Source organism: Scyliorhinus canicula, chromosome 1 (genome assembly GCF_902713615.1).
Source record: "Scyliorhinus canicula chromosome 1, sScyCan1.1, whole genome shotgun sequence".
Lineage (NCBI taxonomy): Eukaryota > Metazoa > Chordata > Chondrichthyes > Carcharhiniformes > Scyliorhinidae > Scyliorhinus > Scyliorhinus canicula.
Window position 1 is genome coordinate 243,181,587 of NC_052146.1, and position 22,590 is coordinate 243,204,176.

The following is a 22,590-nucleotide window of genomic DNA, read 5'->3' on the forward strand; positions in this document are numbered from 1 at the left end:
CATCAGGTCCTGTCGACTTATCAGTCTTTAGCCCCAGTAGCTTCCTCAGTACTTTTTCTCTCAAGACTATCATTGGATTTTATTCCTCCACCCACCCCCTTTGACAATTTAATATTTTTGGAATGTTATTAGTGTCTTCCACCATGAAGATGGATGCAAAGTATTTGTTCAACTCCCCTGCCATTTGTGGGTCCTCCGTCATTATTTCCCCAGTCTTATTCTCTAAGGTGTCTACATTTACTTTGCCTTCTTTCTTCCTTTTTATATATTTAAAGAAACTCTTGCTGTCCATTTTGATATTTCTTGCAAGTTTGTCCTCAAATTTTATCTTCTCCCTCTTTATTTTTTGTATTTATCTTTTGTTGGTTTTTTAAACCATCCTAATCCTCTGGTTTATTATCAATCTTTGCTGCATTTTATGTTTTGTCATTCTGTTTAAGACTATTCTTTACTTGCTTGGTTAACCACAGTTGATGTATCCCTTTCCTGGAATCCTTCTTCCTTACCAGGTGATATCTTTGCAGTGAGCTTTGAACCATTTTCAGAAACACCTGCCATTGCTGATCAACCATCTTTCTTGCTAACATCCTTTTCTAATCCAATCCAACCAACTCTGCCCTCATTCCATGATAATTACCCTTAAGTGTAGCACAGTTGTTTCTGACCCAATTTCCTCACCGACAAATTGAATGCTAAATTTTACAATGTTATGATCACTGCTTCCTACAGGATCTTTTACTCTGAGATTGTTTTATAAACCTGCCTCATTACAGATTTCCAAATCTAAAATAACCTACACCCTAGTTGGATCCACAACATATTGTTCTTGGAAACTGTCCCAAATACATTCTATGAATTCTTCCTCATGGCTCCCTCTGCCAAATTTATTTTCCAAATCTACTTTAAAATTAAAGTCATCCATGATTAATGTACTGTCTATTTTACATACCTTTATTATCTCCTGATTTATTTTCCATCCTACAGTATAGCTACAGTTTGGTGACCAAGAGACTACTCCCACCAATGTCTGCTTCCCCATGTTATTTCTTACCTCCACCCATATGGATTCTATATCTTCTGATCCAAGATTATTTCTTTCTATTGTACTTACTCCATCTCATACTTACAAAGTTACCCCATCACACTCTCCTTCATACCTATCCTTATGAAAGGCATGTACCCCTGAATATTTAGTTCCCAGTTTTGATCTCCTTGTAACCACACCTTGGGCGGAATTCTCCGACCCCCCAAGATTCGGCAGGGCCGGGAATTGCGCCGCGCCGGTCGGCGGGCCCCCCGCGGCGATTCTCCGGCCCGCGATGGGCCGAAGTCCCGCCGCTGACAGGCCTTTCTCGCTGGCGTGGTTTAAACCACCTCTGGTACTGGCGGGCTTGGCGGCGTGGGCGGGCTCCGGGGTCCTGGGGGGGGCGCGGGGCGATCTGACCCCAGGGGATGCCCCCACAGTGGCCTATCCCGCGATCGGGGCCCACTAATTGGTGGGCGGGCCTGCGCCGTAGGGGCACACTTTTTCTTCTGCCCCGCCATGGCCTTCACCATGGCGGGGGCGGAATAGACCCCCTCCCCTGCGCATTCATCAGTATGACGTCAGCAGCCGCTGACGCACCAGCGCATGCGCGAACTTCCGCCGGCTGGCGAAGGCCTATCGGCCCCGGCTGGCGGGGCGCCAAAGGCCGTTCGTGCCGGCCAGCGGAGCAGGAGCCACTCCGGCGCGGGCCTATCCCCTCAATGTGAGGGCTTGGCCCCTAAAGGTGCGGAGAATTCGCACCTTTGGGGAGGCCCGACGCCGCAGTGGTTCACGCCACTCCGTCCCGCCGGGACCCTCCGCCCTGCCGGGTAGAGGAGAATCCCGGCCCTTATAGTTCTAAGATAATACCCATTAACCTCAGATTGTGCCATTATTTAATTTATTTTTGCCGAATGCTATGTGGTCAATTAAAGGTGTTGCTGACAGAGCATTGGTTCTAAAAATGCATCGGCTATACATCACTGCCACCACCCCATCTCCCCCTTTAGAGAAAGGCTCTGTCTCCACAATTTTTTAACAAGTGATTTCTGAAAGAAAAAACATAAATGAATAAGAAGATGGTTACCATTGCATAATTATAAATCAGCTCAGCTTGGAAAAGTAGCTGACTAAGAATGGTACACAACTTTACACTTGTCTTTTCTCTGAATGTGGATCTTTTTTCTGAAATTATTGATTTTTTTTGCACTGTTTATTTTTGACAAAAAATTTCCAGTTAAAAAATATTCGAAAGAAAGTTAATTGTTAGAATCAACTATTTTAAGGGAAGCTGTAAAAAAAATAACCATGCACGTTAAAAGAATTCTGGCTGAAATTGGAAACTGGTAATAATTATCTATGTATTCATATCTTTGATATATGTCACATTTTGTGTCAAAATAAAAAAATAAGATATGGAAATTGTAAAAAATCAGCTCTGGAAATTGGCTGATAATTTGACACAAGAGTTTCTGCTTTATGGACGGTGCATTACTATGCAGAAAAATCCAGTGTGTGAAAATGAAATATTTGCTGATAAGTTAAAAAAATGTTAAATTTATGAATTGATCACCTATAAAAGCATAGAGAGTTACAGTGTGGAAGGAGGATATTTGGTCCATTATATCTATGCTCCATTTGTCCTACTACTGCCCCAAACTACTTCCACTGCTCTATTCTCACCTTTTAACCCTGTATATTACTCTGGTTCAAATATTTAATCAGTTTTCCCCTTAAAAGACACAATAAGCCTGTCCCATCTCTGCCTGTGGTAGAGAAATTTCTTCCAATCCCTTTCCCCACTCTCGTCAACAATTTTCAGTTCAAAATCTCTCATCACTGCCCCCCTATCTGGAAATAGGCTAAATAGGAATAGACTATCAAAATACTTCATCATTTCAGTAACCTCTTTTAAACCTTGGAGGGAAAACACATCAGAGAAATACTTCCAGAGTTAAATACTTGAAATCTATACTCTTCAAATTCAGCCTTTTCTTTTAAAGCAGTTGTTTATTTTGAATATGATGTTGTTATAACACACTGAAAATTTAGCAAGGATTAACTAGTTAAGATTTTCTTCATTCCCAAGGAGTTATCTCTAGCAACATCTACAGGACTGGTAAGTTGTCTGTTTCAGATTTCCTTCCTTGTGTTTGAAATTTCTTGAACTGTCTTTCTGAGAAGTAAATTATTTTTATTCATTTGCTTCTAACATTAATGTCAAAAGTAGATTTTTAAAGCTATATGTCTTTCATACCTTCTCAATGTTTGAATGGGAGAGAGGGAAGGGGGCGTGTTCTGAGGAAACTTCAGTTTGGGCCAAAGTTCTTTGCAAATGATCCTGAAAATATGTTTTGAGCCATTTTTGAATGTTTAAATGATATTGTTGGTTAGCATTTTATTCATTTAACATCAGTATGAAATGTGGCGGTCTGAAATTTAAATTAACCTTCATGCATGTTTGCTATAAGTTACACAAGCTCCTTTATGTGGAGTATGCTCTTTTAAACGTGCAATTATCTGAACTGTGCATCATAATAGAAATATACTGAATTTTATTGGGCTGTTGTGGGTGCAGGGTACAACAGGATAAATAGTATTCATTTCAAAATGTTATATCATGGAAAAGAATTCATTTTTGTATTTTAATATAGCAAAATGTTGCATCTTCAGAAAAATAATTAGGACACTCTAATGGGAGATTTTGATCAATCAAGACGTTAAGAGCTGGTCTGACTATTATTGTGAATGTAATTAGTTTTCCATGTTTAGTTCGAAGCATGTACGAAAAATGATTAGAATGCTTTCCAAATTTGAATATTTATAAATGCTATGTTGAATGAAAGATGTTTAATGAAACTACAACTAATGTGAGGTGTGAGATGATGCATTGAGTTCACACACTCCAGGACTGATCATTTGGCTACTCGTCATGAGTAACAAATGCACCCCCACCAGGACCAGAGTTTAATGCCTGAATTTGACCTTGGGCCGAATTACAATAAAGAAGACAACCTCAGGGTGTAATACTGGCTGTAGAAAGGAGGACCTCTGGCTGTATTCTGGGCACTAAATTCATCAGCAACATAAAAGAGGTAACTGAAGAGTCATTGGTCAGCCAGAACATTTTTGATTTTCGCAGCAGGTGAAGCAGGATTATTATCAAAACATTTTCTGATGACTTTATCGTTTTTAATTCATAGTGAGATGAATCTCCAGTGTGTGTTGCTTTTTCACAGCAGGGATGCCATCAGAACCGCTAGGTAGAATATAGGTGCTCCTGCCATCTTGCCAGAGAATTGGTAAGAGGGTGATGCCAGGCATTAAATGAAGGAATAAATGCAAATTACTGCGGATGCTGAAATCTGCAACCAAAGATTTTTCTGGAAAATCTCAGCAGGTTTGGCAGCATCAGGAGGGGGAGAAAATAAATAACGTTTCGAGTCCTGATGACCCTTTGTCAAAGCTAGATGAACATAAGAACATAAGAACTAGGAGCAGGAGTAGGCCATCTGGCCCCTCGAGCCTGCTCCACCATTCAATGGGATCATGCCTGATCTTTTGTGGACTCAGCTCCACTTTCCGGCCCGAACACCATAACCCTTAATCCCTTTATTCTTCAAAAAACTATCTATCTTTACCTTAAAAACATTTAATGAAGGAGCCTCAACTGCTTCACTGGGCAAGGAATTCCATAGATTTACAACCCTTTGGTTGAAGAAGTTCCTCCTAAACTCAGTCCTAAATCTACTTCCCCTTATTTTGAGGCTATGCCCCCGAGTTCTGCTTTCACCCGTGAGTGGAAACAACCTGCCTGTGTCTATCCTATCTATTCCCTTCATAATTTTATATGTTTCTATAAGATCCCCCCTCATCCTTCTAAATTCCAACGAGTACAGTCCCAGTCTACTCAACCTCTCCTCGTAATCCAACCCCTTCAGCTCTGGGATTAATCTATGAAGGAACATTATGCCTGAAGAATAATAGTACAGAAATTGATGATTAGCGCAATTTAGACTGTAAGGTTGCTCTTTAATTCTGGAGAGCAAGAAACAGGTATATGGACAGGGAAATGGGGGATTCTTAGTGTTGTTGTTCATAGCTTTGGTGGAGATAAATGAATAACTGAGCAGTAAAGGCATTTGTGGTTGTTTCTACATTGCAAATGTAATAAAATGACCTTGTCCTCCATGTGTTCTCTATTACGAAGCATAAATACTAACTGTGTTTTGGAAGAGGCAGCAAAACCATTTTTTTCTATTTCAAAAAAAGGATCAAATGTGAAGATGCCAGACCTTTCCATGAGGTAGATAGTGCCTAAAATGTAGCTCTAAAACTAGGAGTGCAAGATTTTTATGTGGCAGTTTGTCCTGGACACGCATCAGGCACTTATGGAAGAAACTTGTTTGTAAAGACCTGACGTTCAATTGCATAAAATGGATATTTCTGCAACTTCTTCAGGCTAAGTCAGATGCAGACATGAGGAGGTCATTTTAACTCTCAGCAGGTTGCAGGTGCAAAATTGAGTCCAAACCTGAATTGCAATCCCAAAGTACAGACATGGGGGGTGGGAGTCTCCGAGTCCAGGGCTGGGCAGGAGAAACCCCGCAACCGACGCGATTGGCGTGGCGGCGGTTGCGGGCCGCTGTACGTGGCCGGTCCGCCGATTCTCCGGCCCTAATGGGCTGAACGGCCACTGTAAAAAGGCAGAGTCCCTCTGGCACCGTCCACACCTGGTCGCAGCCGGCGGGAACTCTGCCCGCAGGGTCGGGAGGCGGCCTGCGGTGGGGGAAGTGGGCTCCGACCCCGGGCGGGCCTCCGATGGGGCCTGGCCTGCGATCAGGGCCCACCGATAGGCGGGCCGGCCTCTCACTCCCCGGGCCTATTTTCTTCCGTGCCGGCCCCTGAACTCCCACCCCATGTTGCGTCGGGGCCAGCGCGTTAAGGGAGGCCACCGCGCATGCACGGTTTGGCGCAGTTGTGACTGCGCATGCACTGATCCCGCGACGCACAGTTCACGCCGGGATCGGAGACTGGAGTGGCGTAAACCATGATGGCGTTTCCGATGGCGTGGACACTCTGCCGCTGAATGGGAGAATCCGCCCTGGGAGTTCACAGGGGGTTAAGTGCTGGCCACCATTTTTCTGTCAGAGTGCACCTACTTTCACTTCATGGGAAAGCTGTGGCAGTCTCTTCAGTCCACGTAAAAATGCAACCTGAGTATCATTGTTGCGATAGAATCTGGACTATAAATGAATAAGGCTTCCACATGTGTCTGGCTGATGGCCCAATCACTCAACTGCTGTGAATAGTTAATATGTGACCAACAGGATTCCCCCTGGAATAGGACGGGAATGCTGAATACTTCACTCATTAAACTGACAAAAAGGCTGGGTTAAAACACACTGCCAATGCCGCAGAAAAGCACAGGCGAAGTTCAAGTTGAATTATCCATGGCATTGCACCCAATTTTTGAGCACAGTTTGCAAGTAAGGCATAGGAAAAGTGGAAATACGGAGAGAAATGTTCACCTTTTGCTGCCTGTGTGATTACTTATTTGAGCAGATTACCTGCAAGTTGTAGCCGTGGCCTGATTTTGAAATCAATGGAACGACATGTGGCAGATGCTGTAAAGAGTGAGTTATCTGCTTCAGATACTACCCGGGTGGTAGTGTTCACATTTTTTCCCATGTCTCTTCGCATCTCCAGTGTGAATTCAAATCTAGTTTGGTTTCATGGTATGAATATTTTCTCACTCCACAACCAGATTGAAATGAGCAGACTCTACTCAGTTACCTGTGGCCATTTAGGGACAGCAGGGTAGCATGGTGGTTAGCATAAATGCTTCACAGCTTCAGGGTCCCAGGTTCGATTCCCGGCTGGGTCACTGTCTGTGTGGAGTCTGCACGTCCTCCCCCTGTGTGCGTGGGTTTCCTCCGGGTGCTCCGGTTTCCTCCCACAGTCCAAAGATGTGCGGGTTAGGTGGATTGGCCATGCTAAATTGCCCGTAGTGTCCTAATAAAAGTAAGGTTAAAGGGGGGGGGGGGTTATTGGGTTGCGGGTATAGGGTGGATACGTGGGTTTGAGTAGGGTTATCATGGCTCGGCACAACATTGAGGGCCGAAGGGCCTGTTCTGTGCTGTACTGTTCTATGTTCTATGTTCTATTAATTCATTGCATGTTTGCAATCTTGTGCAGCGATACCCAATATAAACGATGAGGAAAGTGGAACAATTTGCACTGGTAATTGAAAGTAGGTTGCACCCTTTTCAAATTAAGTTAGGGGCAGAATGTTGTGCTGCCATCGGCAGCAGGAAACGAGGCCAGCAGGTGCAGTTAGTTGCGTGGAAGGCGAAATGTCAGCTTCCTAAAAGTGAGATGAAAGTTGGAAATAAAGGTTGCAGCAGATTGAAGGCAGATCAAGCTTCCTGACGACAAGCAGCAGGCAGGAACCTATTTATAATGCATTAGCATGTCATGCATACTCATTGAAACACAATTTTGCCAAAATAAATTTAATGCATTTGCAACTAACTCTACAGCAAATAAGAAACATGTGCCTTTAAATTCACGACTGGTTAAAAGTGGCATGTAGCAGCAGATGGAGTACTCCTGGTGGATTTGGACTGAGTAGGAGCTGCCTTTCTTTCATGTTGTGCCACAAGAAATGAGGCATTGATGCAATGAGTTTGGGTGTAGTTTTTCCAAGAGGGGTCGAGACATGGCTAACTGAGGGAGGGAGGAAGGCAGGGTGCGGGCTCTGCAAGGGTGACTGGAACATTGCTAACTGAAAGAGGGAGCAAGTGCCTCCTGCCAACATCACTTGGAAACAGAACTTCCCACCATTCCCAGATGGGCAGGATGAGAACCTGGAGGCAAGCGTTCCTAAATAATAGGGATACTCTGAATGCTCTGAGACATCACTCCAATGAAGGCTGAATGACAGCAATAATCTGCGGGAAGGATGATCAGAAGTTTTCAGCAGCAGCTGTAGTCTCAAGGTGTTCACTCACACAGCCAGATATATATTGCTAGATTGCAGAAAATGAATGCCAGCCTGGGTGTGCTTTAAAAATGGTGCCTGGAACTTTGATCCCATGAGGTAACGACTGGGTCGTTGGCTTCCTGCCATCCCCCATGCATAATGGATGGGCACCTTGTCCATCGATATCCAATTGGGTCACAATATGTTTGCACGTGGCCACTTATCCTGCCTGCGAGCGGAGGTCCCACACACCTCCAGCCCCACATTTGTGACTCACCAGTGCAAGAAGATTCTTAACTCTTACCTAAGGCAGATTGCAGAAGCAGAGGAGAGAGGGCTTTACCATTAAAGAGCCTTGTATTTGACTAAACTGATTCTAAATGTTGCTGATTATTGAGTTAATCTTCCACAATAACTTCAGCGGAATAACTGGAGAAAACATCCCTCCCGAAAACATCCCTCCCAAAAACATCCCTCCCGAAAACATCCCTCCCGAAAACATCCCTCCCGAAAACATCCCTCCCTTCTGCCTGTGGAAATGTGGGCTGAAAATAGTTAACTTGTATGCTGAGCACTGACACTTAAATGTCAGCATTCTCATTTACTCTAAAATGTTTCTCTCCACTAAAATAAAACCAATCTCAAATTATCGAAGCAATAAATGGATATCTCATTATATGAATTTGATTCAATTAGCAGCAACTATTCATTAGCAGAGTGCACCTGGAAAAATATCAACCCCTGTGTTTTATTTGGAGCAAGAGGGCGATTTAGTGGCCCTTCTTATTTTATTTATTTGCATGATTACACACACGCAGCAGGTTAAAGACACCAACTTGTGAGTAATCTGCACAAAACTATTGGTTTGCTATTCAGCCACTCTGTTTAGAAGGAACTATCCATAAGATCATTTCATGATGTATGTTGTAATATGCCTTTAAGTCATATCAGCCTCACTAGAAGGGAAGTGTGTCATGTGATCCAGTCTCAGTTTCATTTTACTCTGTGTGCAAAACATAACTCATGTAGCTCTGCTGCTGATGTCTTCAAGCTTTCTACCCATGTAGATAACGGATGGTTATTCTCATTGCTTGAAGGTGCTAGTCTGTTTGAATCAATCAATGGCTTTTTGTAGCTGCTTTAGTGCACTGCCACTGCAAATGGCCCTTTCTGCCACATGCCTCACAGAAATTGATCAAAAGCTGAACATTTTCTTGATGCATGCAGAAGGCCACATCTTTCACATGTTTTGCGAGATTCAAGTGAGTGTAGCACCTACTATCGTAGTCGTGTATATATGTTTCACTCATAAGGGATTGGATATATATGAGTCACTCATAAGGGATTGGAAAAACACGTTGTGGGTTAGTTTATTTAAAGCTGGCACGATAACAGTCGTGGCTATGCTTCGGCGTCCTGCGTGGATCACTGCATACTTATGCCATCTTTGAGTATATCTTCAGTACTATATGTTTTGGACTGAACTAGCAGATTATTCTGGGGTTCTTACATGGGTAAAGATGGCCATCAACTCAACAATTCTGCTGGCTAGCTCTGCATTTGAAAAATCACAGTGGACACCCTTTTCTCAGCATCTGCTGATTAAGTGGTCTATGGACTCTGTAGTCTATTTTCAAAATGACATTAACCCTAGTTGCCGAATTCAGAAGTTTTACCTGATTCTGAACCAGTCTTCCAATGCCGTCCATCTGCGGGATTCTCCATCGGCAGGACCCTCTGCATCGCTGGCAGCTCACCCACACCCGTGGGTTCCCTGATGGCGTGGGATAGCCACAATAGGAATCCCCATTGGCTAGCTTCCGGAACTGAGGATCCCACTGCCGCCGGCTGGGCACGCCACATATCTTTTTGGAATTGTTAAGGCCGTCTGCTGTTAATCCTGACTTGTGTAGACCTGCATTCCTAATTGCGAGGCAATTTTTCATTGTTTGCTTGTCTGACTCAGACAATCTTGAATCAAGAAACCAGGGCTCTGTAAGCTGTTTCAAAATTTTGAATTCAGATAGTACGTCAGCTGCATTCCAGTTAAAAATGGGGAATTTTGTAGAATTTCTGACAATGCCCCATTTGACCTGTGATGAATGCCACTTTAGCTGCTTTTGCAGTTTTTCCAAAGCTCAACGCATTATAATTTTTTCAGTGTTTTTTGTGACTTTCCCTTGCTCGCTATCAATCCAGTTCACCTTCTTGGCACTCACCTTTCCCGACTGATCCTCATGACTCACTGTTCCACTTACGGAACTGAAAGGCTATGTGCTGCAATCTCACTAGAAGGGATCTATTTGTTTACTTGCTTTTTACTTGAGCACTTTCCCAGTCCTGTGGCTTCAAAGCTTGCATGTACAGTCACCAGGCTGCGGTTTCAACACTTTCCGAAGCTGTAAATCCATTTGGTCTGGCCAGAACTTTGAGTGTCTCCTCTTGCCATGCAGCAACAAGGCTGTTCACTATGTCACATTTGTACTTAATCTTGCTGTGATTCTGTTTGACAACTACTGAATGCCATGTTGTGTTTTTATAATGAGGTAAGGGCACCAGTCACTCATAAGGGATTGGAAAAACACGTTGTGGGTTAGTTTATTTAAAGCTGGCACATGAAAACATGAGTAGAAAGCTTGAAGGCGTCAGCAGCAGAGCTGTGTGTGTACTCACTAGAGAAGGTAAATGTGTCATGTGATGCAGTCTCAGTTTAACCTTGACCTGTGAACAGAACACAGCACACACATCTCTGCTGATATCTTGAAAATTTCTACCCATTTATTCAGTGTCTTGGGAAAAGGCACCCCTTCTGGCAGCCTGTAAGCAGGGTTTGTTTGTCAGGCTTCCTGCATGGCGGGTCCCCTGCCCAACGGGGGATGAGGCCTATATGGGACTGAATTGGCAATGGGCGGAAGGCCATACACAAGCTCTCCTAACCTGGACCTAATTAGGACAGAAGCAGGAAGGTACGGGGTTCCCTCCCACCACCCTCCCACTCAGTTAACTGCCCCCTGCTGCCAATCTTGCTTCGGGAGAGCACATTAAATTTAGCCCTTTCTGTCAACTTTTGCACAAAGACTTGTAGTTATTTGCAGGCCAAAACAGAGCAGCCCACCACCCCAACTCTGCAGGAGATCTAGAACATGAATGAACAGGGCAAACAATGGTGCATTCTTAACCTATCAGATTCAAGAATCCTTACCGAAACATTTTGTAGTTCTGCCAGTTTAATATCCATGTGTAAGGTGCAACATTTCATAGTCCATAACCCTGAACTGAGAGTGGTTTGCCTTCCGATTTAACTTTCCAGCGTCCAGTTAAGGCTTGCTGCTCATTCAGGGATAGTGGATGGATTTTGTGAGGTGCGGAGGACAATGCTTTTGAAAATACTGCCAACAGAGCACGGTGACGCAATGGTAGCACTGCAGTCTCACGGCACCGAGGTCCCAGGTTCAATCCCGGCTCTGGGTCACTGTCCATGTGGGGTTTGCACATTCTCCCCGTGTTTGCGTGGGTTTTGCCCCCACAACCCAAATATGTGCAAGGTAGGTGGATTGAACATGCTGAATTGCCCCTTAATTGGAAAAGATGAATTGGGTACTCTTAAAAAAAAAAGGAAATGCTGCCAGCAGCCTTCATTGTTGTTGTGATGTGAGCGTTGCTGGTGCAAGCGATGGCAGAGCAAATTGGATTCAAGATAAAGTTAAAGGGTCTGGCAGCCATTTCTTCACCCCTGCATTATCAAAGACAGTTTGATATGGAATGGCAAGCCTTTGCCCGTGGATGACCTCGGGTTAACAATTTTCCCCATTTAACATTCAGATTGCATGTCACTTTCGTGCTGTTCTGATCTCTGTATTGCCCTGTAGCCACCTGGGTTGGCCACTTCCTGACTTTAAAATGGAGGTTCGCTAAGAACGCAGGGAAAAATGGACAGGTGCAGGGAAGCAAGCAGAATGCAAAGCTTCCTGTATATTAAGACTCGCAGAAAGCAGACAGCACTGAAACTGACGACCATCTGCATATTGATGAGCGATCCCCAGGAACAATAGCGACAGTTAAGATAATCGCGGCAAAGCCAGACTCCTCAGCGCCAGCAGGAGCCAACACAAAAGAAGCCAACGGACACTTAGGAACCGCCCTGCGATCAGGGAACAGCCCCAGTATTGGGGAAATCAAACCAATTGATTGGAACATGGTCCAATCAATTGGAACCCGGTACGGTTTCCGCCCAAAAGGGCGCAAAGCCCCTGGGGACTATAAAGTAGAGTCCCCAAGTTCAATTCGGTCTTCTTGGCAGGGTCTCCCAGCAGCTCGAAACAACCCTTGACAGAGACCTGCCAAGCAGCTGCACCAACAAGTAAGTGTCCAGTCAACGCACCCTACGAGATAGGCACCCCTAACCCTTAGTCCATACCAGCTGGAAGCCTGCAGTCTCAGGACCGAACGAGAGGCCATTGTTCCCTGACCCAGTGGGTTCCTTTTCCAAAGCTAAGTATTGGCCTTTAGTGGTAGAAATAGTCTAGTTCTGTAGTATTTTATGCATGAGTAGCGATTGACTGTGTATATAATAAATGTGTTTTGATTTGAACCTTACTAACTGGTGTATTGAGTTATTGATCAGCACTTGAACTTGAACCTCGTGGTGGTATCATAAAGATACCTGGCGACTCTAGAGCAAGATGATTAAACAAAGCAAATTAAGTGTAAAGCACACTTAGCAAAATGAGCAACAACCCTCTTGTGAGTTGATGAATTGCAGACATTGTGTGGGTCCCATGCAGCACTGGTAAGATGCACTGCCCTCTCAAAATGGTTGGTTATTGAAAAATTAACAAGCTCATTTGGATTCCTGCCAACAGTGCACATCAGCCATCTTCAGGAAAAGCAGGAGGAGAAGGGAACATGATAATGTTTCAAGGGTGGATGGCTCTTCATTGGAGATGGTGAAGAGTCATCTAGACGCGAAATGTTAGCTTTGTTCTCACTCCACAGATGCTGACAGACCTGATGAGATTTTCCAGCACTTTCTGTGTGTGATGAGATTGTGCAGATTGGATGAGCAGCCAGAAATAGTAATATGTACCAAATAATAATATGCACAGTATATTACATCAACATATTCATGCGCAGTGGTTAAATATATATGCAACAGTGGATAAATTGAGAACACCATTTATTTACTCAAAATTTAAAAATTCTTCACAGAACATGAAAACGCAGTGGACCACATTCTGCACCAACATTCCCCCATTTTAGAAGCAGACATTAACAGAGATACACATTCCATGAGAGAATTAATAGGTGTGTTGAAGGAAATGAAAGGTAAGGCAACAGGCACTGGTAAGGAAGAAATAGCAGTGGATGGAGACTATTGAACATCAATTGGTGTGAAACAGAGCTCCAGAATGTTTAGTTGTCCCACTGAGTTTTATTTGTCGAATGCAATATTGAAAGGCAGTTGATAGCAGTATAGGACCACAATACTCAGATTTCTCTGACTTAAGTGATGCCATGGACCAATATATTGTCCGGACATTCATTATGCAGATAACAACACTTTTAGCTCTGCAGTGGAGAACGCATTTACATTCGTCATAGGCTATCTTTGCTGCTGTACAGGGTTTGGGTATAGTTCTTTAAAGTATTTCCACTTGCGGCAGCATGGTGGCGCAGTGGGTAGCACTGCAGTCTCACAGCACCGAGGTCCCAGGTTCAATCCCGGCTCTAGGTTACTGGCCGTGTGGAGTTTGCATATTCTCCTCATGTTTGCGTGGGTTGACAGAGAAATTTCAGCTAGCTGGGGGGAACGAGCTACGGTACCTGCAGCTCAAAAACTTCCTACGAAAGGAGACAAGGACGTACCCACAACCGCCACGACAGACACTACTGGAAGACCTACTGGACGCAAGTATCCTAGAGAAAGGGAACTGTAGTGACATGTATGACCGACTGGTAGAGAGGGACGACACCGTACTGGACGCAACAAGGAGGAAATGGGAGGACGACCTGGGGATGGAGATCGGGTGGGGACTCTGGAGCGAAGCACTGCATAGGGTCAACTCCACCTCCACGTGCGCAAGGCTCAGCCTGACGCAACTAAAAGTGGTACATAGAGCCCACTTAACAAGAACCCGTATGAGTAGGTTCTTCCCGGAGGTGGAAGACAGATGTGAACGGTGCCAAAGAGGCCCGGCCAACCACGCCCACATGTTCTGGTCTTGCCCCAGACTCGTGGAGTACTGGACAGCCTTCTTCGAGGTAATGTCCAAAGTGGTGGGAGTGAGGGTGGAGCCATGCCCGATAGTGGCGGTCTTCGGGGTTTCAGAACAGCCAGATCTATTCCTGGGGAGGAGGGCGGATGCCCTTGCCTTTGCCTCACTGATCGCCCGCCGTAGAATCCTGTTTGGCTGGCGGTCAGCAGCACCGCCCAGAGCTGCGGACTGGCTGTCCCACCTCTCGGAATCTCTCCAAATGGAGAAAATCAAATTTGCCATCCGAGGGTCGGACGACGGCTTCCACAGAACGTGGGAGCCATTCATGCAACTGTTCCGGGACCTATTTGTGGCCAATGTACAAGAGGAAGAATAGTCGGGGGAAGGTAGCGGGAGGGGGGGGGGGGCTACAGGTTCGTTACGGGGGTTCGATGGCTAGCTAAGGCCCAAAACCAAGCTAAATAAACATGTTGAGGGGGGGGGGGGGGGGGGGGGCGCAGTTACTACTACGAAGATGCTTACCTGTAAATATGTATGTTAATTTTTGCGTGTTTGTTTTTGTTTGTTTTTTTTTGTTTCTCTCTCCTAACAATTTGTAATTTGTTCAATATAAAATACGAAAACTGAATAAAAACATTTATAAAAAAATGTTTGCGTGGGTTTTGCCCCCATAACCCAAAGATGTGCTAGGTAGGTGGATTGGACACGCTAAATTGCCCCTTAATTGGAAAAAATGAATTGGGTACTCTATAAAAGTTTTTTAAAAGTGTTTCCACTTGCTGAAGGAATGGATACAGGAAGCCGATTTAAAGGATTCTGAAACCTCAAAAATTCCCTCTACACAGTTCACAAAAATAAGTGGGTATCGGTGGACTGTCAGGTGATATTCTTCTTGGTAGCAATTTTGTGACATTACATAGCCCAGCAAAAGTGGTGACAGATTCTGCCTTTAAACGTGCTGAACCCCCTGAAACTACATCCAGAAAAAACGCTAACATTGATACAAGTCCATAGGCTGATGGAAAGGACATTCACAACCATTATGCAACTAACAAATACAACAGCAAAACAAATATTAAACCTGTCTCCCTCCAGTACTGCACAATTCAATAAAATGGAAAGGGGGGAAAAAGGTGTAAATGCTTAAAACGCACAACAAACCCATCAACATTTGGGGCAGCACGATAGCATAGTGGTTTGTGCAGTTGCTTCACAACTCCAGGGTCGCAGGTTCGATTCCCGGCTGGGTCACTGTCTGCGTGGAGTCTGCATGTTCTCCCCTTGTCTGCCTGGGTTTCCTCCGGGTGTTCCGGTTACCTCACACAGTCCAAAGATGTTCAGGTTAGGTGGATTGGCAATGCTAAATTGTCCTTATTGTCCAAAAAAAAAGGTTAAGTGGGGGTTACTGGGTTACAGGTATACAGGGATAGGGTGGACACTTGGGCTTGAGTAGGGTGCTCTTTGTAAGGGCCGGTACAGACTCGATGGGCTGAATAGCCTCCTTCTGCACTGTAAATTCTATGATTGATTTGCAAAGAAAAAGTATTGTTCTAATGAAGGGTCTACACCCAAAACATTAATTTGCTGTATCTCTTTTCAGATGTTGATGGGTTTACTCTGTATTTCAAACTCTTTAATTTGTTTGTTTTTATTAAATTGAGTCATGTTTTAATATATCTTTCAGTCTGCCATTATGTTAAATTAGTAAAGCTATTCATCATCAAACAGAGTGGCCGATGCTTGAGATCTACCCATAAACCCCTGTTAAATCTCTCTAGTATATTCGCGCTGTTCGTATCTATCTCTCACAATTAAAATACTTTGTCATTATCACTATGATGACTTTTCGATGTCAACTTGATTTTTTTTCTCTTTCAATATATTTACTATTTTTTGTAACATTTTTCGCTTGGACAATCTATCTCTCCTTGTTCAACAGTTTTTTTTTGGTGAGATTAACATGCTGTAGACATTTGATTATCTGAGCCCAAAATTACAATGCATTGATACCAATAATGGCAAAAAAATACTTTCAAGTCTTTTTTATAAGAATGGTCCTGATGGCATTAATGATTTTTTGTTTATCTATTTGCTTCGTATCATTATAACTGAATTTTGGGGGGGAAAAAAAATATTTTTTTTTACATGAACAATAAAAACACAGCTATGTGCAGATGGTTCACATGGGGAACGATTTTCTTGGTCAGGAAGATTTGCTGATTATAAAGATGGCATGGTGCCTTTTTACAGCTATGATGAACTCAATCTGAAAAGAATGCAAAGAAGTTAAGCTGCTTAATTTATTGAAAATTTTCAGCTATATAAAAAATTGTTTTCAAAACAGGGCTCTTCCCACACCTGAAGAGAAATGAGTACAGAACACTCCTTAAGTAAACTGAGAAGGGCTTTTCAACATGAGACTAAATTTTTCTCTCAGGCTTAATAATATCTAGTTTTGGTTCCTGACATTTTTCATTAAGTAGATTAAATAACCTACATCTGTTTTTGTTTTTAATCCTTTTTCCAATAACACGTAATTGTTTTTTTCTCTTTTATGTTTCTGGAAGATACCAGAGAAACAGGTTTATTCATTTTCATAGCAATGTGCTGCGATCCCAGTTAATGTTATAACTATATGGAACATCCAAGAATGGAACCCTTGCTCAAAATACTGTAATCTTTACTTTTTCTTTATAAAGTTTGGAAGAACAGAGCCACAGAACCGCTACTTATTTTAACAGTAAGAAAAAAACATTTGTTCAACATGAGAACATTTGATTTTGATACAATGCTCCTTTACTCCCTCCTTCGCTTCACAGTGAAACACAGATTTTAAGGTTAACATGGATTACAAAGTACATCTTAAGCTATGATGATCTCATGAAAAGACAAATTCTCTTTCAAGCTCACAAGATGACTGTGGTAAGACACACTCCTCTCTGAACCCAAGTGAATGTTTGTGGATTTCTCCACAAAATTACCACAAATGATTCTTTCTCATTCGCCACCCTGTCTCATGAACTCCAACTTCCACGCAAGTGATTTCAAATTCCGCCTCTCAAAAATATATTTTCTTTCACATTATGCTTTGCCTCTGCTGCTTCCATCAAGGATTCACATTCAGATTTTACACTTCTCCCTTAAGATTTCCTTTGCCTTGAAGGCTTTCACACAAGCGCCGAGGTCCAGCCACCGTTTTCCACAGTTAATTCAATTCAAGTCTCCAAAATTGTAGTAATTTCTCATAAACATTGATGAGCCATCAATTGCACGAGAGAAGAGTTGCTTTATAAAAGTTAGGCTTTAATAAACTAGAACTTAGCCCTGCGGTTGTCTACAATAAAATGGACGACCGCCGGGTGTTTGACTATTTATACCTCGACAAGGAGGCGTGGTTAACTCAGCCTCTCGACCATTCGGTCGAGAGGCACATGACCGACCAGGGCCAATGGTAATCCGGTGTTCTGCCCCAATGGCAGACAGCTATGCAAATAATATCACCACAAACAGAGGCAGATATCTTTCTGGCCTCTCACAGTCCAATGCCTTTTCAACTCTATTGAACAGTTGAACAGTACTATTGAACAGTAATCTGTACTAGTTTCCAGTTTCCTCTGTTCTGTTAACTCCAGACTTCTTGGAACCTTTATTTAATTTCTCTAGTTTCCTTAACTAGCTGAGCTTCAGCTTTCCAGCATTGTCTTCTTAAATATTGCTCTGGAGTATAGCTTTTCATCTGGCAAGACTGAGAGAGATGTTCCTTATTTCGCTTTCTAAAATCAATTGCTTCTAGCGGAGCTATGAGAGATGCCTTCTCTCTCACTATCCAGCTCCAAATGCGATCAAGTTAGATAAACTAAAACTTAAAAGCTTCAGTACCTTACAAGGAACCACTACTGGTTTATTTACTTTTTATACCGTAGCACTCTCTAAAAACAATAGGATCATAGTTGCAATTGAAACCAATCCCACACATCAAAACATCTTTGTCCGGCATTAATCTAATAATAGGTTTTACCCTTCCAGGCACAGAAACATTAAATTAAACCCATTTAAATCGATGGGTGAGATTTAGCAGCCTCATCATGCCCGACTTGGTGTCGGGACAAGGCTGCTGAATCTTGTGAGAGGCCTCTGGCAAGATTTATGATCGAAATTTATGATATCGAAATGCCTTGCCAGACTTAACGGAGTCTTGCGAGACACCACGGCCAGGATTGTCCCGCTATTGACGGGACGGCCCGACGCCGGCGCCAAGAGCGGCGCCAACCACTCCGGAGTCGGGCCGCCCAGAAGTTGCAGAATTCCCCGCACCTCCGGGGCTAGGCCGGCACCTGTGGGGCGGGTTCTTCTCCATGCTGGCCATGGCAGAGCCATACAGAGGCCTGCGCGTAGGGAAAGAGTGCCTCCACGGTACAGGCCTGATCGTTGGGCCCCAATCGGGGCCAGGCCACCGTGGGGGCCCCCACTGGGGCCAGATCCCCCGCGTGCCCCCAAGGACTCCGCTAGCCGTGCTCCATGCCAGGTCCCGCCAGGATGGACCATGCCTATTTCACATCAGCGGGACTGGCCAGGAACGCCCGGCCGCTCGGCCCATCGGGGCCCGGAGAATTGATGGGGGGGCCGCTGCAAACAGCCCCCGACCGTCGTGGCGTGATACCCGTCCCCGCCCAAAAACAGGCGCCCTGGAGAATACGGCAGCTGGCATCGGAGCGGCGGTGCGGGATTCACGCCCCCCCCCCGGGGATTCTCCGAACCGTCGGTGGGTCGGAGAATTCCGCCCCACGATCTTGGTCTCGCCCTCATTGGGACTGATCCAGATCAGTATATTAATGGCTCATTTAAATATGCATTTGCGGGATTCACCCAGCGCCTGTAGATCTCACAAGGGTGGCTTTAAGTATTAATTTCCACAAACATAGACCAGTTATAATGGCTCCTGAAGGGGTCTCTCAGGCCTTAAGAAACCCTGGGAGGTCGTGGATAAGGCAGAGTAGCACCGTGACACTCCGTCTGGCATCCGTGTGCCATGTCTGGCCCCCTGGCTTCAACTAGCCATCAGGAAATAACTCGAAGAGTGGCCTCAGCAGAGAGAAATTCTCTGAGGCCAAGAAAATAGTGGGGTTTGCCGCCGGGAAAAGCCCGCTAAACGAGCCTGAAACCGGATATAAATTCTTTCTGGTTATATCGCACTCTCGACCTTATTTCCACTGTTTAACGACACAAGTATAAATCCCTTAAAACTACCTTTGTTTTGCAAGCAAATGTCACTGCTGTTGTATTTCTGCTAACCTGGGAAGCAAAAAAATACCTTTTCCACTGTCAGAATGAAGAGAAACAAAGTGGTGTTCATTTCAAAGCAGATATTAATGGTAATATCTGATTGAAAGTCATGCTTTAAATGCAAATACCACCAAAAGCAGAACTGCAGTTGAATACAGATACACATTATTAGATGGTCTTCCTGCCCTTGGCAATTGCAGGATGACAGCTGTCACAGCTTTCATATGTGATTTTCATGGAATGCTATTAGTGTTTTTCCTTCTCTTCTTAGAACATGCCTGAGGTACAGTAATGTAAATGAATTTTTTTCATCGGAGAAGAAACGAGTGCACCAAAACGATTGTGTTTTCTTTGCGAAGTGTTTCAAATTCACTTTAAAAGGCCAGTGCTGTTTATTGTCAGGAGCTGCACTAATGTGTGCGTTTTCCTCTATGTCATTTTAATGAGCCTTGACAAATAGTCCTGAAGGAACAGGTAAAATTTCTTCATAACCCACTGTGGCCGGTAATAATCAGGTTGTTTCTAGGCAACCTGATCCCGTGGTTAGCTGTTTCTTAGTGCATGCAAATCTGGCATGTCTTCCTATATCCTTTGAAAATGTCTGAATGCAGTTGAATATGCAGCAAAGAAAACCTCTTTGACTGCCAGTTTAAAAAGTGGGAGTTGAGATCCTCTCACTAAATTAGAAATACAGATGATTGGCGAAAATATACCTCATTTTTTGCAGAATATTGTTGAATGTTTCAGTGAGCTATATTGTAATGACATTCTGAACACACAGATTGATGATGATTGGCAGAATGATGTGACATATGTCAGTGCATTTGTGTCTTTTTGCATACGTATGTTTGTTTGTTGAACAAAAGGGTTATAACACACAGGATTCAATTTTAATTACTTTAAAACAGGAGATGCATGAACAGTTTTTTTTTGGAAATACTTCAATGTTTCTGTGAAGTATTGCTATTCTTCGACAACATTGTATACTCTGGAAAGATCCATTCAAAATGACTTTTTAACTTTATTTGAAAACATGTTATTTCTGTAGTTCTACCTGTTAAGATCTTCCATTAAAAATGTTGACACATTAGAAACCAAACAAAAGGCAATTTCTTCTTCTGGAAAACTACTCTTTTATTGGCATAAACGGAGGATCATTTTGTTGAGTAAAACTACACTATGAACCATGCAGCGATTTGCAGAAAATTTCCTTCTTACACGAAGGAATTTATATTGTAATGTTGTAAATTGTCACAAAAATGGCTTTGCCTGGTTTGCCTCCTTTTCTTTTAAGAAACTCACATTCATTAGTGAACAAAACAGAAATTGAGCCTATTACTACATCCAGTTTACCCATACAAGATAATTTTAAATCCACAAACTGGCTGCTTAACCGGTATAAACAATTAGTAATTTGTCAGTCTAGTTGGATAGCATGCTAGATTTGAACTGGATACAAATAGAAGCATTGTTTGACAACTTTAATTTCCAGCTCAGGCAATGAAGACCTCAGTAGATGTCAATTGGGAGATACAAGCCTCCTTTTTAGGTGGTAAACCAATAGGTCAGATGCCTCTGCCTATTATAGAAGCTGCCTGTTTTACATTTCTATTACAGAAAGGAGACAATTCATTAAATTCCAGAACCGATAAATGACCACCCTGTTTTCATATTGAGCTGAAGCTTAAATTATTTGTGCTTAGATTATAGCACTTTTAGGTTTAGTTAACATTTTCAGAATTTCACAGGTGTCATTTTAAACATTTGTACAATTAGAACATAGAACATAGAACATAGAACAGTACAGCACAGAACAGGCCCTTCGGCCCTCGATGTTGTGCCGAGCAATGATCACCCTACTTAAACCCACGTAACCCGTATACCCGTAACCCAACAATCCCCCCATTAACCTTACACTACGGGCAATTTATCATGGCCAATCCACCTAATCCGCACATCTTTGGACTGTAAAGTGTTAACATATTAAAATTTAATTTAATATTTTGTCGATCGTTCCTTTCAGACTATCTGTTGCATAGCTGTTGTTATGTATCAATATTCAAACAAACCATGGAACATCACCTGACTTTGTCCTGTCTCAGCAAATCCGCTGAAACACTCATGTGTGCCTTTGTCTCCTCTAGACTATTTCAATGCATGCTTGGCTGGTCTCCCACATTTTACCCTCAGTTAACTTGAGATCCTCCAAAGCTCTGCTGCTTGTGTCTTAACATGCACCAAGTCCTGTTCTCTTGCCACCCCTGTGCTTGCTGAGCTACATTGGCTCCCATTCAAACAATCTCTTGATTTAAAAATTCTCATTCTTTTTTAAAAATCTCTTCATGGCCCATCACCTCCCTCTTTTTGTGACAGAGCTGTGATCTCCCATTGTGTTTTTATGATATATACACAATGTCATGGCTACTTCTGAATTATCTTAAAAACTGGACAGAGACTTTAAAATGACTGAAGCCAATTGCAGGCTGTGATTTTCAAACAAAAGGTGCTCTCTGGCGGTATCAGAGAAGCTGTCATCTCATTATCTCTGGAAGCGTCAAGGACCCTGTGATCTACAGAAGCCAACTTCAAAGGGAATGATACAAAAGCCCTCTATATTTCCTAAACCAGGCCTGGCTAATGGAGACTACTAGTTTGCCAGGACATATGACCCTGCAACCTCCTTTCAGATCATTAATGGTTGAAACATTAACATTCCCAAGAATCCAGACAAAGGAAGATGCATCCTTTGTCAAATCCAAAGTGGAGAGTTGAGAGCCACATGTCCCGTCCCCCCCCCCCCCCCCCCCCCCCAACCCTCCGCCTCGCCAGATGAAGAACTGGCTCATAATTCTGGCTGTACTACCAATCAGTCTGCCATCTTTCATCCAGCAAGCAGCAGCTTAGAACAAGGGTTCAGACCAGGTGAATGCCTAGCCCCCCCATCTACATAGTCTCTACTTGGACATCTGAACTTCTGTACCATTGCCTATAAGATTAACTCATTTCTACACGCTCATTCCATCATGAAAGTTATCACTATTGGAAATGTGAATTATCCAGCATCAATCTTCAACCTCCCAATC

At 43.4% G+C, this 22,590-nt stretch overlaps 1 protein-coding gene across 47 annotated transcripts in view; it reads left to right on the forward strand.

Moving 5' to 3' along the window:
* The window catches only part of nrxn1a (neurexin 1a), a 2,342,145-nt gene that overhangs the window by 611,717 nt on the left and 1,707,838 nt on the right, over window positions 1-22,590 (forward strand). For 25 of the 47 annotated variants that reach the window (XM_038810283.1, XM_038810313.1, XM_038810330.1 and 22 more), the window contains one exon: window positions 3,114-3,143. The exons of the other annotated variants lie outside the window; for them this stretch is intronic. In XM_038810283.1, coding sequence (XP_038666211.1) covers window positions 3,114-3,143 — 30 coding nt within the window. The remainder of the gene's footprint in view (window positions 1-3,113; window positions 3,144-22,590) is intronic. 47 annotated transcript variants of the gene reach the window in all.